At 41.4% G+C, this 16,952-nt stretch overlaps 1 protein-coding gene across 1 annotated transcript in view; it reads right to left on the bottom strand.

The window, feature by feature from the left end:
- The window catches only part of DNAJC3 (DnaJ heat shock protein family (Hsp40) member C3), a 39,711-nt gene extending 25,122 nt beyond the window's left edge, over positions 1-14,589 (bottom strand). Inside the window, exons 1-4 of the mRNA XM_067293426.1 lie at positions 14,405-14,589; positions 7,842-7,952; positions 4,706-4,830; positions 3,907-3,981 (exon numbers count right to left, since the gene is read on the bottom strand). Of these exons, the coding sequence (XP_067149527.1) occupies positions 3,907-3,981; positions 4,706-4,830; positions 7,842-7,952; positions 14,405-14,486 (393 nt within the window). The 5' untranslated portion in view covers positions 14,487-14,589. The remainder of the gene's footprint in view (positions 1-3,906; positions 3,982-4,705; positions 4,831-7,841; positions 7,953-14,404) is intronic.
- Positions 14,590-16,952: the final 2,363 nt, after the last annotated feature.

Genomic DNA, 16,952 nt, shown 5'->3' with positions numbered 1-16,952 from the left:
GGGTAGCACAGCTATAGTTTTAGAGAGGTGGAAGAAAGGAAGTATTTAAATACCTTTTAGTCTTCAAGCAGAAAGCTACAGATGATCACATTACCACAGAGGAAACTATTAGGAAACAATCTAACACTAACTGCAACTTCAATCTCCTAAAAAAACCTGACAGTGTAAGTGAACTTCAGATACCCAACCTGATCTTGTTTAGTACCTTCCTTACAGTACTATAAGTTAATCTGAGTAAGATGGTCTCCTTCACCTACATCCAAAATAATGTTATTACACATATCAAGCAACTATGGAAAAATATTGTTCAGTATATTTTGCAGCAACAGACAGCTTCTCCATATTAGAAAACAACCATTTGTAAGTCTGTAACACTCAGTCGCTTAGTCTTGGCTGACATCTAGTGGAGTCAGAGGTGTCACTTTCCGTTTCCAGCTTCTAAATGTTTATGTAATTCCGTCTCTCTTGGAAGCATATTTAGGACATCTCAGTTTATGCTGTTTGTTGCCATGAACTGCAATTGTTAACACTACAGTGAATCTAAAAAAATGAAGAATTTAAAAGAAATATGACAACTTGGCCCTTTCCGCACTTTCTAAAAGCACAGGCAGAATTTCTGTGTTAACACCTCTTGGATTTTCATGCCTTCTACAGAATTCAGTAGCTTGCACTCTGCCACTGCCTTCCCTCACAAGTAGGGCCACAGGCAATACTAGAAGGCACACAACAGGACGCAGCCAGGACTCATACCACTTGCCTCCTTTTCAGAGGGCCTTCATCAAGCAAAGCACACCAGTATTCCTTTTATTTTCACTAAAAATCACGTGCTTAAATAAAGACTTTCTTGGACTGAGGCCTTGGATGTGAATGTTGATATGCCCTCAAATCTGCCCTGTTGACTTTTGTTATTTAGAAACCATTAATCAGAACAGGAGGAACTTGGAATTATAGCATACGAACAGCTGGCCAAAGTCGTAGCAGAGAACTACCATCCCTCCACTGTGAGCAATGGACTTTCCAAAACCAAGGAAGGACATCTGCTTAAGCCCCACTCCATGCTGGGCATTCCAAAGACAAGAATTAGATCCCCTTGCTGACATCTGTTAAAAGTTTTTTCCACCCTCTAGGTCCTAGGTTTCCAAACTGGCAACCAAGTTGCAAAGGAAAAGCTATTTTTTCCAGAGAGTGAGGAGTACTGATGGGTGTGTGTGCACATGTGTGCATGTGCGTGTAGAAGGGAAAAAAAAGTGGCCCATGTAGGAACCTCATCAGCCCAGCACATCTGTTAGCAAAAATGAGAGATTTACAGAAATGCAGTTTTGCCTAACACATCCCAGGATAAGTCTGAGTCACCATCCTCCTCTACCCAAGCCTCCTAATGATTCATTTCAGCTAGCAGGGAATAGAGGGGTTTGACAGACCTCTACAACACACAAAGACAGAGAAAATCGCATTTACAGGCAGCTCATTACATTAGTCACTTCAGTTTTGGCAGGTAACATTAGTTACACTGACCCTGCTACAGCAAGTGTCACACAAGGAACTCCAAACGGCCTCACTCCTACCTCTGTCCTTGAGTGGTCCAAGTGGAACTACTATACTTAATTTCCCCACCCTCATTTGGTTTCTCCAACTCAGAAGTTGGGAAGATTCTAAAATCTGATCTCCTCCCTTAAAATCAACACCTGACAAACAGAAAAAAAATTTCTAGTGAAATCACACAAGAGAGAACACACCTAACACCATCCAAAGGCATACAATCTACTTCTAGGAAGGCTGGCCTTAACAAGAACGAGTCCATCTCCCCTACACAATTATTTGCTTTAAGAAAAGGTCTAACACAAAGTAAAAGCTGTCATATTAAAACAATCAGAAATCCCCCGTTCATTCTTGTGGGCCTATGACATCCTCAGAACCTCCTATTCTAGATAAGGTCCAAGCTGAAAATCTGCACAGTAAGAAAGTAGATGATTTTTCTTCAAAATAAGGAGACTTCCTTTGCAGTTAAAAAAAAGTGATGGGGATTTTTTTTTTTTAAATACAGCATCTTTTAATTATATTTGACTTCTAAAGGCTCAAATGTATGACCAGATTGCATGTCTAGTGAGTAACAGTGACACTGTTCATAGACTTAGAGCGTACGCACAAATACAGGACAGCCAAAGTCTTACTATAATTCAGCTCCAGATTTGGACACCTACATTTGTGTGTAAAACAAAAAACGAATTAACATGTTAACCTATTATAAAGGATTATTTTAAATATTGTATTTTATTGAAGATTATACCCTTCTCAAAGAATACAGCAAACAATATACTGTATTTTGAAGTTCATAAGCAATATCATTTATAGAACCAAAGAAAATGAAACTAAGATTTAGGACCAATATGGTATCTTTGTATTAGTCATCCTCCAAGAAGAGACCCTGCTCTCCTTTAGCAGATTTAAAGCTTGGCTAAACCAAGGACTGAAACCATTTGACTGACTGAAGGCAGTAATCTATAAATTTCTGCAGCTGGTTTGGAAGAGAAGTGAGCTACTTGACAGTTGATAAGAGAAGCATTTCCATATGTGGTATTAAATAACAAATACTCAGAGAAACAGTAATTGCAAAAAGACACACACACAAACTCAGAACCAACAGTGACATCATGTAATTGCTATTGCAATGACTACAACCTCAGTTAATCAGAGCTGACTGACATTCTCCCACATTTGCAAACAGCAGGGCTGCACTGCAATCAGATGTGCAGCTGCAGACTGCACACTCACTCTTAAGTAACTTACTGAGGAAGCAGCAGCAGCAAGCAGAGCCACTGCAGTATCGATTTCAGAATAAGCCACTGCAGGTTTGCTGCCAACTCAAAGACTGTTTGGTGCATCTATACCCGCAAGTGTCACTCCTCCCAACTGCCCTGCAGATGTATCTTGAAGGATTGTAAACCATTCTGTTTTAGTCTTACATACTCATAAGATTTCCATTAGACATCAGTAGCCTGCATTGCAAAACTGCTTTCTCACTCATACACTTCAAAGAAAGCCAACAAGACAGCATATAGCTACACTTAAAAATTCTATTTATTTTGGCATATGGGACAGGCAAGCTGTTCAACAAAACAGCAACTCCTGAAGAGTAAACAAATGTAAGAATGAATACTATGAGTAATATCTAATCATGTTTGTATGAAAGCTCTGGGCACATCCTGGTCACAGAGAGAAAGTATTGTTAATACTTCCATGACTGTTGGGGAACTGCTTTGCAGATGAGAAGAGATGCACATGCACACCATTTGGATTTATCCATTTTACCTTAAGCCAATCATAGTAACTGAACTAAGGGCCCAGAATCCTTCTGTAATCAGCGGAAAGATACAGGAATCTTCAAAAGTTGATCCATGAGGTCCCCACTGATCTCCCAGTGGGACCTGGATATGGTGATGTAAAGCTGGGTTCAATTATATACTTTGAGTCCCATGTCACTATAGTGGTATTATTACCCTTTTTTCTGCAAGAAGACTGCTCCCTAGTACAGATGTCATCAAGCAGAGATCATGAAGTGCTAGACACAAAAAAGGACTTTTCATTCAAAGTGCTGTGTTACCTCATACAACACCTTCTGAGTTCATCTTCGTTACTCTACTGAAATGTTATCAGTTGTTTATTTATACAAGATGGCTTAGCTACAGCACTTTTAAAGAAAAGAGCAGGCTCAAACTCAGGTCTGGATATATATATATGCATATGTATATATATATGTATGTATATGTATACATACACACACATACATACATATACCCACATTACACACACACATTCTCTAGAGTGTCAGAGCTGAGATGAGACCTTGGCTCTGAACTCAAATTTAAAAGCAGTGATGTAGTTCTTCAACTTAGGCCTCCAACTTACCACATTTTTAAAGTCATCCTCTGCTTCATCAAATTTTCCTTGCTTGAGCAGTAAGTGCCCTCTCTGTAATCTTGCCTGAAATGAAGAGAGATAATTTCTTTTGATTTGCAAATTGGAATACAGGAAAGTATGAAAATAAGTTTCACTTCCCTTTAATAGGAAAAATGTTTACTTTACTACAACTAACAAGCTGAATCAGAGATGACAACACCTTTTCTTTGCCTTATCAATTTGACAATGTTCTTATTAGGCCTCTTTGATGTAAGCTAAACAGGACATGCTACTGCAAATGGATATAGGAGGTAAGAAAAAATCAGATGGAGAAGACTCCAGCATCAGTCTCCAACTAGTGAGGCAGTCCCTCCCTACATGGTGAGCAGAAATGAACAAAAGGTAAGTCAGAAATCCCAACAGTCTCACAAGAAGGCAGTGATACTAGGACAGGTCCTGTGGAGAAGAGACATCTCAAATCAAATGCCAATTAGGACAAAAGAAAGCAGAGGCACCTGCTCCTCCCTTTCTCTGAGGGTACAGCCTTGGCAACTGAGAGGAAAACAGCTAGCTGCAAGTGAGAGAAGGAAAGTGTTCAATAAAAATCTATGGGAAACATGAACTCAAAATTATTATTAGCTATTAAAATAACTGGCTAGACTGTACTCAGTTGTTTTAAGTTGAAGCACATGCCATTGCTATTATTTTTCCTATTTAAAGCCCTCTGTACTTTGTTTAGCAAAATCTGAAAAACACCTTTGAAACAATTTTTTATGCTTGAACAATTTTCAATTTCAGTAATACTTACTGATGTGAAGTCCTGCTTTAATTCAACCACTTTACTTAAATCACGAATTGCTGCTTTAGATTTGCCCATGGCTAAGTACACTGTGGCTCTTCTGTAATAAGCAATGTAGTTATCTGAGTCTCCCTCTGCAAGTGAATGAACAGTAATCAGAATACTGTCTCAAAGCAATTGAACTTTTGGGTACAGCTGAACTGTAGCGACTAAAAATACATTACTTGAGTTTTAACCCACTGGGAAAAGGTATTTATCAATAAAAAATAAAATTTGTTCCAAGTAATATTTCTAATACAGTTTGATTACAACAATACACATAACAAACACAATAAATTCCAAATAAGAAAGTTTAAGGTGAAACATGTACAGGTTTTTCTGCTTTGTACAGGGGGAAAAAAGTCACTGCATACTAAGCCTTTATCTCAAACTGCAGGCCCACTTCTGAAAGCATGTTAATTCATCATTCTCCTTCCCAGTCCCTGTCCATCATACAGGATGCAAACAATCCCCAAACGACCAATCTATGTTAGTCCAGCATGGATACAGATGCAAAAACCCTTTATATCTTTCATTTAGATAGTAGCAACTTATTTAATATTAAAGTGGGCACCAAAACCCTATCTTAATGGCAGACAAAAGCATGAAGAGTATCTGAACTAGAAGGTCAACTTTGAAGCTGACACATTACATGTTGCTTGCTGGTTGAACTTCAAGATTCAGCAATTTTCATACTTTCTAGGCCAGCACACAGGCATATACCCTTACAGGAGACAGACATGAGCCTCTGAACACAAGACCACTAAAAGGATTTTCTGAATATTCCCCTCTATACAGTATTTCAAACAAGCAAATGACAAGTTACTGTGGGCTCTCGGTGGGGGGTGGGGAGGGGAATTGGGCTACCCAAACAAATATACACAGTGCATTTACAAGACAGTAAACTTTTTATTGTGCTATTAAAATCAACTCAGAGTTTGTAGAGAAGAACACACATATCTAAGGAACAAAATGGATATTCTCTTCCTCACTTCATTTGAGGTTAAAGCTTGACTTCAAAACGAATGGAAAAATATTATTGCCAAAAGTCTTATGGTAGGTAACTGAGTTTCATAGATGGCCACCTTTATAACCAACACACTAGTTCAAGTCTCACTGTAAAAAGATATCTGTTTTCTTCCTCTACAATCTTTTGACCACCAGAGTATTAATATCCTGCATCAAAGTTTAGTAAAAGCCCCCAAGATGTGTGCCACCTTGTACACTAGCATTACAGATGTCAGCTAAATTCAAATGCTACCATCTTCAAAATAAAGAACAAGTTGGTATCGAGTCCTACTGTATACAATTAAAGGTGTAGACTAGGCACAAATCAATAGCTGAAATTAAGGAACTTAATGCACACAGAATGAAAGAAGATAGGAAAGAGCTAACCCTGAAAGCATGTTCCAGCATCAGGAATGATGACCTTTCTGAGAGCCAGAACATAGTTTTGACTCAGAGTTCCCCAGTAACAGCAATGAATAGGAATCCATATTTACCCAGAGAGAAGGCATAAGCCATCAATTTGATGGGACTGAAGAAAGTGTTAAAAATAAAACTGAAAAGAGGAAAAAAACTGGACAATAGCTTCATTTTAGATGTTTGCAAAAAGGAAAGGCGGCTGGCTAAGGCCAGACATAAGATGACCTATTTACCTCACATATGCTGCGATGCCATACAGGCAAAAATAAATTTCTTCTCTTCTATAAACACAGTACGTAAGCTATGCTTAAAATCTTTTCAAAAAGGCAAAGTACAAAAAGCAATCTGACGAAGTTTAGGCCATCAGACTCAAAACAACATTGTACTAAAAATCCCAGCAAGGTAGGAAGGGAGGCAGTCACACCGTAGTGGCAACCAACTGCTTGAGCACTGCTAGCAAAGGATGGGGGTTCATCCCCTGCAGGCACCTCACAGCTTGTCCCACTTCACACCACTTCCTCCTTTGCAACACCACCAGCATTCACATGGCTGCAGGCCACCTGGTGGACTGTTCACCAAATCCAAACTAAAGCTTCCCAAAAAAAATAAAAGAATGAAATACATGGTTAACATTAACTCCACTCAAACCACACAGGAATTTTTGCCAGGAACACAAGGAGCAAAAATAATAAGAGACCATCCCCACAGACAGAATATTTCTATAGCACAAAGAAAGGGGAGGTTCCCCTGTCCACTCCCCTTTTATAAGAGAAGTTGATCTTAGAGAGCTCAAAGGAAATACTAATAGCTCAGGATCAGCAGCTGTTTCATTTGCATTTCACTTTTAGAACATGGCATAAACAGAAAAGTCTCAATAGTATGACTAATTACTGTATAACACCTTGGTATTTATTCTTCTCGCAGAGAAGACACTGCACTTGTATGTACACAATATAACAAAGTCTATCAAATAAGAACACACTTAATCATCAAATTGCAGCGCTACCAGCCGTTGTTCTTCACTGGTGTCATTGTCTGCCTCTGTGTTTCAATTCAAAGACTCAACCCAGCAAAACTCCTTTAAAATTTATACAAGCACATATTTAATTCATCAGTTTGTTGATAACTCAAAACACCTGAACTCATTCACTAGCTGAGTACAAGAGGGACAGTTAATTACAGAATAAACTCTTCACTACTAGTTTAACATCTCAAGCCTGTAGCATCATTTTAATTGAGATTATCACCCACTATAAGATTGAAAAAACGTAAGATTATATTTTTAATGGTGCTGGAGAAGAAGAAAGTATGGACAAACTCCACCACTCAAAAACAAAATTTGAAAAACTTTGTAAAGATGAAATCTGATCTTGACAACACAGGGAGCACCTCATCAGATGGTAACACAGTCTAACTGCTTCCAGACAACCAGCTTGGAAAACAGCAATGACTTGGTGTTCACATATCATGTAGCTTATTTAACAGTTTCTTTTATCAAAAACAAAGCATAAATATACTACTGCATCTCTGCTGGCTCCTGGTCAAGATCAAACTGCTGCATGAAGGTGTCCTGATTTCTGTGACTCATGCACTGCAACTTGTAAGAAAGCAAGCTACTTAAAGCAAATACTAGGAAATAAGAGGTATTTCAGTGCAAAAGTCACTTTCCTCAAATACATACCTATAGCTGCATGAAAGTGAGACAAAGCATCTGCTAGCTGTCCAGCAGCCAATAACTTCTTTCCCATTTCAAGCTGTTTTTCTACTTCTGCATTTATCCCACATTCAGCTCCTTAAAGAAAAAGAAAAAGATCAATACTTTGATTGATGAGTTTAATTATACCAAAAGCCATACGATAAAAATAGTTACTGGTAAAAAAAAGTCACATTTTCTTGTATTACAACAACCTGCAGCCTAATAAACTTTCGATATATTTTGCTCTCCCCAAAGAGGATATCAAAGTGGATAAACACTGTAATGCACTTTATTACAAGAAGTAGCAGAATATACATATCCATTCCCATTCTATACATTTGGCACTATTCTTTTGCACATCAGGCTTTATACATCACCTACAAAAACAGCTTAGTACAATATATTTCTGTGGGCCTTCAATTTCAGAAGAATCTGGAAAAACACTCATAATGCACACATAACAAATACACAAAGGTTTTAAGCTAAATTTCATGACCCTGCCAATAACTTAGCACTCAGCTGTGAATTGTTAGCCACTTCAGAGGTTGGCTTACCTACTGCATACACTCTTGTCTCATCTTTATCATTTCCACATCAAACTGTTTTCAGAGGGCAAGCTCTGATATATACAATTAAAATTCTCACTCCCTTTTTAAGTGAGTATAAAAACCATACCAAAGTGGTATGTTTCAGAAGTGCTAGGGTTTTGAAACCTATAAATTGCTGCTGCTCAATCACCAAGGGAAGGAAGACTGCTGAGAAAAAGTGAGCAGAGAACTGCAAATATATGTTGAAATGATCGAAATCATGAATTCTGCCATGGAGGTCTTTATTTTGTATCACTTCCAGCATTTTCTTTTTTTTTTTCCTTAATATCGGGACAGATTTCCACTAAAACTTGTCAGGTTGCAACTATTAAACTTTCACAGCATAAACTGTCTTCTTTTACCAAGAGCATGCACTCCGCATGCATTTAAGCAAGTTAATATATTAAAATCCAGAACAACACATATTAGAAAATAATGAATTAGAAGGTATCAATTTCTTTTCCTCAGGTTTTGTAATGAGCTAATTTGGACAGAAACTACAATTCATCTAAAATACAAAAATTCAACAGCATTTTCAAGTTGTTTCTTAGAGTTCAAATAAAAATGTTACACTGTTCTGTTACATTAAAAGAAAGCTTATCAGGCCTTCTCACATTGAAAGTTGATTAAACAAAAAATCAAATATATGTAATGAAAAGTCATTTCTGATCACCAAGTCATCAAGACTTTAGAACTAGCAGCCTTCAACAGCTGAGATCTCATTTTTATTTTCCCTTCCCACTCCTTAATACAGTTCATAATTTTTTCAATTCCACATTATAAAAAAACCTCATTGAGCAGTCTATATTGAAATGAAGAAAACTCTCTGCATCCATTAAAAAAGCTATATCTGTTAAATATTGTTAATAATTCAACAAACTTTGGATTCAAGGGCTTCAGTTCAACTGTTTGCTTTAGAACTAGGACAGCAAACAAATCCCACCCACCCTTTTTTAAGTTAATGCAACTGACTTTACAAATATGTAAAGTAAGTCAATAAAGTTTTTGTTTAAATAGATGAAATTAAGATAGTAGTATTACTCATATACTCTTCTTGCAAGTCTTATTAAACTATGGGTTTCAAAATCCATTCCTAGTGCAAACAGCTCTGAATAAAATAAATAGCTCCACTGACAGTGGTACAGAAGTATTTCTTGACAGTACAGTTCTTGAATACAGTATTTCACTGCAAGGTAGCTTTTATGTGAATGTCTTGTTTTCAGAAAAACGGACTTTATTTGCCACTTTACTTTTTGCTTCTGTTCTGGCTCAGTTTTGATCATGAGTAGCCCAAAGTCTGTCTTTTATAATGACAAAAGTTGAAAAAATGACTGAAAAGTTTGGGGGGGGGGATTTTTTTTCCCACTGTCTTTGGAGGTATACTAGCAAAAAAACAGATATCAAACCATAAACAGATCAGTGTTTAACAGAAACTAAATGAAAAAAAAAAATTGTAAGCTTCAACCCCTGCTCTCCCTCCCCACATATTCATATTTGAAATCTTTCAAAACTCGTCAATTTGGAATTGCACATTTAGTCCTCCCATCCTGAAACTGGGCTGTGATTTACTCTTTGAGGAAGGAGAAAAGACAAAGCTATCAAAAGGGATTCTTTCTTCCACCTAAACATGGCATTCAAGACTCAGAGTCTCAGCCTCCAAAGGAGCTTCCTTGTTTCACCTTCAGTCACAGGATGACAGCTCTAAGAATAGGTTGCACAATACGATGCACCAGTACTATTCAATGCCTTTCACATGCATTATGTTCAATATAGTTTTACAGTTACATAATACATTAGGCAAGAGAGACATTTTTTTCCCTTGAAAATACTGACGATAATGGTGGCAAATAAGAGAGATGAGAAATGTGACCATTAACAGTAACCCAGTAAGTAGATATAGGATAACCAGGTAAGCAGAGTATAAGAAAAGAGCGGCAACATGGATAGAGCAATGAGGGAACCCATGAAGGACTGTAGGTTCCCTGATCTCTGTAGAACAAGGTTAATTACTAGACATATATTAAAACACGACCCTGCAAGTTGCTGAGCATCACAGAACAATCCCGGATCTCCAGAAATGGCCTATATAGTCAGTGCAACCATGATGGAAAGTGACCTGTACCACAACCCTTCAGGAACACTGTACACTGATCTAGTTATTGGGCTCTTTATTCATATATGTTGCTTATTCATTTTCCACATAAATGTATTGCTTATTCAGTTTTAACAATGTTTCTAAATAAACCACCCCACAACAGACATCTAAAGATTGTTAATGGACACAGGAGCTAGTACTACAGGCTCTAAGGAATCAAATTCTGTGTAACCTATCTGGGACCCTATTCATCTCCAGGTCTGGGAACGGGCACAAGGACTCCAGCTCAATGGGGGGGAAGGGAAAACAAAACCCAACCCCCCCCAAACAGAGCTCTTTCCAGCAGATAGACAGTGACTAAGGTGCCAGATATCAAGGACCCAGCAGTACAGCTGAAGCTACGTATGCTCCAGTAAGACAGCAAACTTAGCTTATACAAAAGATATGCAAGCATAACATTTATTATTTTTAAGATTTCCAAGTATTTTAATTTGAATAGTATTATTTCTAACAGCTGTGATTTGTATTATTTCTAAAAGCTGCTATATTCACCACTGGCCTCAGATTACCACATACAAGAGCCCCACGTGTCAATTCAAGTCAGATTTTCTGAAGAAATTCTGAATCTAAGGCCTGATGCAGGAATGGAACAGTGAAAAACACTCCTCTGAGATAAGAAATGGTACCAGCCCTGACACCTGAAAAGGAGCCAGTCAGAAGGCACAGTAAAGACACACAGGTGCAGCTAACCTGTTTTTCCAGTTAAATAGACTCACTGCAAATAAAACAAAAAAACTACCAGGAAGTTATAATTGATTAGAATAACTGGTGCTAATATGTTTGTACATAAGTATATGAACTCCAGCTATATCCTTATATAGTAACCAAACCCACAACATAAAAGCCTGAAGAAAACTCCGCAATTTCAGAAGAGTTTCAAGTTTCACATTTGTCTACACATTCCTCTCATGTTTCCTATAGAATTCTCCCCTACAAAATACTTTTTAGAGATCTTGTCTCTGAGCTGGGTAAGAAGCCTTTGAAAATAAACAGAAGAAATTATAACTGTGTACCAGAAAGACTTGATACAAAGTCACAAAGGAGTGACATACAGGCCGCTAATCTTAATTACAGCCATTTAAATTTTCTGCCAAAGCCCCCATTTTTTACCTGAAAGTTTAATGATTGTTTTATCATTTTATCGGGGGGGGGGGGGTGGTGGTGTCTCAGCTGTGTGATGCTTTTTATTAGAACCACCCTGCACTTAGCTTCAGTTGTAAGATTGTGACTATTTTAAATAGGTTGGTGGGGGGATGAAGGCACATTTTGGGAGCAACACCAAACAAAACAAGAAGTAGATGAGCAATCACAAAATTTCAGGAATAGTATGAAAGGATTCACGAGAAGCCTTAGAATACAGCAGCTTCCCCCCCACCCCAATTAAGTTGCATGTAATTTCAGTCCACAAAGTTTGTTACCTCCTCAGTTCCCAAAGAAAGTTGATAAATATAACGGAGATTGGCAAACCAAAAAACCATACCACAAAGACACCTCCTCCTTCCCAGAAAACTAGTTTCTTCCTCACATTAGTATCCATTGCAGTTTGGGGTGATTAAAAAAAAAAAAAATTCCCCAAACTCAGAAATATACAGAAAAAAGAAAATTCAAATAAGTTTAGTGCTCTGAAAATAATGAGTTGAGCTCTGTACACTGAAAGCTCATTTCTCTTTCCCCTAATTATATTTCCTTTTATCACTAGGAAGGAGAGGGGGAAGAGAAACCACACTCCTCTGTCCTCCTCAGTCATCTCTTTCTGTTGCAATAAGGCTGGACAGCCATCCGGGAAGGCAGAATCTCCCCAAGAGGTGATTAGTGTCAAATGAAAGCTTATTCAGCAGGCAGAACTCAAGGTATTCCAAAATGAAAAATTCAGGACATAACAACAGTAAAGGGTGAACTACAACTTGCTACACCAACAAGTATTCCAAAGCTTTTTACTGAACTCACCCACTAGCCAGATATAAATTAGTTTTCACTCTAACACCCAAGCTAATATAGGCTCACTTGTCCCACAGATTCATGATGGCACAATGAAGACTTCTACAATCAAGACAGCAAGACGTAAACATAAATGTGAAATTTAAGGCCTTTGAGTTTAAAGCCCAGTAATGCTGGAAAGAGAAATCTAGATACTTGAAGTAACATAAGAAAGTCTGCACCTCTTACCTGAATTTCCTGGGAAATGAGCTCATAATAAGGAAGTAAATAAAGTCAAGAACCATCACCTCTCATCCTATTACTCTCTTTCAAAACATATTTATTAAACTATCAAAGTTCCGTTAAGAAAATGTATCCCAAATTAGGAAATGTGGCTTTGGTAATTCCACAAAGTCATTAAATTGTTCATTTACAGAGAATATACTTGGAATAGGTCAGCACTTCTGAATAAAGAATCATCAGCAGGAACACCATTGCCAGAGTAGGGTTTTTTTGTTTGTTTGTTTGTTTTTGGGGGGGAGGGTTTGGGGGGTTGTTTGTTTTTACACAGTATACTTCGACCTTGATTAGGTTTTTTCTTCTAACAATAGCAGAATGTAAATCCAAAAAAGCAATTCAACACCACAGCACGTACTCATATACCACGGAGCATCTTTGCTACACTGTGTTCCTGTCACCACTTGGCCAGCTGAGGCTTTCTTTCATTTAGTACATCTTTCAACTGAATTTCTAGTGTCAAGCCAGGTTAGTTGCAAGTCCATACACTTATTCTGAGCAGTGACAGTTACAGTTCCATCTCAATCTACCCTTAACAGTAACAGGCTGTTCCTCAGGTACAACTGTGTTTCTGAAAAAGTGCACAATTGTATGACCAAGTTATAAACTTAACAGGAGCTTGTGAATATAGGTTTGACTAAACAGGTGTTGCTGACAGCATACTCTGAAAGCAAACCAGTTGCACAAGGTTCAGATAAACTGCTCTGCTGAACTTCAAATACCCATAGTCATACAAAAACCCATAAACAAATGAAACACAACGTCAGAAACCACAGGAAATTTGCAGGTTAGGCACTAACAACAGCTGTGGGTTATGGAGATCAAGGGGGGGGGGGAAGAAACTTTTAATTTGAAAACTGCATAAAACTGATACAGAAGCATGAAATTTGAGGTCAGTACAGAACTGCCCAGTGTTGCTGCACAGTTGTGCTGTAGGACACCACAACATTTCCAGTTAGCTCCCTATCAGGGGGCCACGGAAAATGAAACACACACCAAACTGCCTTAAGCAGCGCTGACTAAAGTTACAGTAAAGCGCAGTAGGTTACAAGCAGTGCCCGTGCCATTCATTACACACACCCTTTGCATTAACTCCGATGAGGTGGCAGTTGGGTATCGCCTTTTTCCTCCGACTCCTTCCAAAACTATTTTCTTTCCGGACGCCCTGCACGGGTTGCCCCGACGCCTTCCGCCGGCCTGGCCCCGCCAGCTGCCTCGCCTCGGGGAGGCCTCCGCTCCGCTCTGCCCCGGCCCCTCGGCCCGGCCATGGCGGCTCCCTGCGGGCCGCGCGGGGCGGGGGGAAGGGCAGCAGCCCAGGCGCCCCTCGGCCGCCGCGACCGTTAACGGCAGCGCGCAGAGACCAAACGCAGCGGCCAAACGGCGGCTCCCCGGGGCCGGTAGCCGCAGCGCGGGCCCAGCAGCGGCGCCGCTGCCTCCCGCCGCGCTGCGCCGCGCCGGGCCGCTGAGGGAAGCGGGCGACACCCGCCGCTGCCCCCACCCCGGCCAGGCAGCGTCCCCGCGGCCTCCGCGCAAGGCGGCGCGTCCCCCCCCCCCCGGCCCGGCGGCGCTGCGCCCCCTTTCCCCGTCCTCACCCTGGTACTGCAGGTCGAAGAGCACCAGCAGGAAGGGCAGCGCGGAGCCCAGGCGGCCGGCGGAGGCCGCGGGAGACACCATCTCCGCCGCCCCCCGACGCCCGCGGCGACACTGGCGGCCCCGGCGCCGACGAGCTCCAACTTGTCCGGGGTGGGTCGTGGGCGCCTCCGATTGGCTGCGCCGCGCCCCCCCGCCCCTCGCGCTGGGGGAACGTGGAGGCAGCGTGAAGGCGCCCGCCCGCCCAGCACCGAGCCTTGCCGCCGCCACTGCGCCTGCGCGGGCAGGAAACCAGGAAGCCGCCGGCGCCACCGCGCCTGCGTCGGACGGCGGCCGCTCGGCGCCTGCGCGGGAAGGCGGGGGACGCTGCCGCCCGGCGGGCTTTGCCCTCACCGGGGATGGCGGCGGGGGGTGGTGTGGGCCGCTTGGGAAAGACTGTGCCCCGCCGCCCTCGAGCAGGAAGATAAATGCTGAGTGTGTCCGCCTGCCTCTACTGTTTGGCGGCTTGCTGGCCAGTGTCTGACTGTCCTCGAGATACAGTCCTGTTTTCCACTCAGACTGAGCAAAGCCAAGAAAATCAGTATGCCCTTAACTGTATGTTGTCCTCCAAGTGTGCCAAAAAAGTGCTAGGGGGCGTACCCGGCTGCAGATAAACGCGTGGTCTGGCTCGGCAGTGCACAGCGTTTTTGTGCTTAAAAGTTCCCACTGGAGCTGTAAACTGAAAGCAAAGCTTGGGTGAGATAGCCTACCACCCAACAAACAGTTTTGGAAATATCTTTCCTTTTTTTTTCATAATGCAAATATAATGAGTTCTCAGTTATCACAAAAAGGGTAATCTTCTATGGGCCTAGTTTGTCGTTTCAAATTATCTGCTTTATGTTGTTGGATAAACCTTTCACATTAGGGGCCTGTTATATAATGTTATACCCCATCAATGTTAAAAAAAACCCTAAATCTTGTTCTTGTTATGGAAAATCAGGCTCGCCGGCCTCCATAACAGGGTCCGACCCTAGGTTCCTGCTGAGGCAGAAGTTCGAAGTCAGATTGGAGAGAAATAAAATTTAATGATACACATGCGGTAATTACAGCTCGAGCTGGGTGCCTCCAAAGAGGGACCCCGAACAAAGAAATCCCTGGGCAATTATACCCTTACAATCTAAATTCCCCACCCCTCAAGCGATAGTTTGGACAAATAGTAATAGTTAGGTCTGGGGTCTTCCCCTTCTTCACTGGGCCCCTCCATTTGTCTCTAGGCAGGCTGCTTCTTATCTTCAAGGTTGGCTATTCCTGCTGTCAGTGTAACTTCTTTATCTCTCCAGCTTGACCCGGCTCTGGGGCCCCCTTTTACTTATCTAAGTAAAAGTTCACAGCAAGTTCACAGCCTGAGGCCTAAGGCTTCAGCAAATTTAGCTACTAATGCTAAGCAAGTTATGCTAAGCAATTAATTCTAGACAGCTTCAGTTCAATATTCTCTGACAGTTCTGATGAGAATTCTGCCCAGCAAGTAACAAACTTGAGGCTAGAAATCTGATTTGGTGACCGCAGACTTTTTTTTTTTTTTTTTTTACATTCTGAAGATTTGGTCACATCACAGAATCACAGAATGGTTGAGGTTGGAAGGGACCTCTGGAGATCATCTAGTCCAACCCCCCTGCTCAAGCAGGGTCACCTAGAGCACGTTGCACAGGATCGCGTCCAGGCGGGTTTTGAATATCTCCAGAGAAGGAGACTCCACAAGCTCTCTGGGCAACCTGTTCCAGTGCTCTGTCACCCTCACAGTGAAGAAGTTTTTCCTCATGTTCAGATGGAACTGTCTGTGTTTCAGTTTGTGCCCATTGCCTCGCGTCCTGTCACTGGGCACCACTGAAAACAGTCTGGCCCCATCTTCTTGACACCCTCCCTTCAGATATTTATATACATTAATAAGATCCCCTCCCGAGCCTTCTCTTCTCCAGGCTGAAGAGTCCCAGCTCTCTCAGCCTTTCCTCATAAGAGAGATGCTCCAGTCCCTTCATCTTCTTTGTAACCCTTCGCTGGACTTGCTCCAGTAGTGTCACATCCCTCTTGTACTGGGGAGCCCAGAACTGGACACAGTACTCCAGATGTGGCCTCACCAGGGCTGAGGAGAGGGGGAGAATCACCTCCCTCCACCTGCTGGCAACACTCTTCCTGATGCACCCCAGGATACTGTTGGCCTTCTTGGCCACAAGGGCACATTTCTGCCTCATGCTTAATTTGGTGTCCACCAGCACTCCCAGGTCCTTCTCCACAGAGCTGCTTTCCAGCAGGTCAACCCCCAACCTGTACTGGTGCATGGGGTTATTCCTCCCCAGGTGCAGGACCCTGCACTTACCTTTGTTGAACTTCATGAGGTTCCTCTCCGCCCAGCTCTCCAGTCTGTCCAGGTCTCTCTGAATGGCAGCACAGCCCTCTGGCGTATCAGCCACTCCTCCCAGTTTTGTATCGTCAGCAAACTTGCTGAGGGTGCACTCTGTCCCTTCATCCAGGTCATTGATGAATAAATTGAGCAAGACTGGAGCCAGTACTGAC

Source organism: Apteryx mantelli, chromosome 1, assembly GCF_036417845.1.
Source record: "Apteryx mantelli isolate bAptMan1 chromosome 1, bAptMan1.hap1, whole genome shotgun sequence".
Taxonomy (NCBI): Eukaryota; Metazoa; Chordata; class Aves; order Apterygiformes; family Apterygidae; genus Apteryx; species Apteryx mantelli.
The sequence above is the reverse complement of the archived record's forward strand: the minus strand, read 5'-3'. Positions and strand labels throughout refer to the sequence as shown.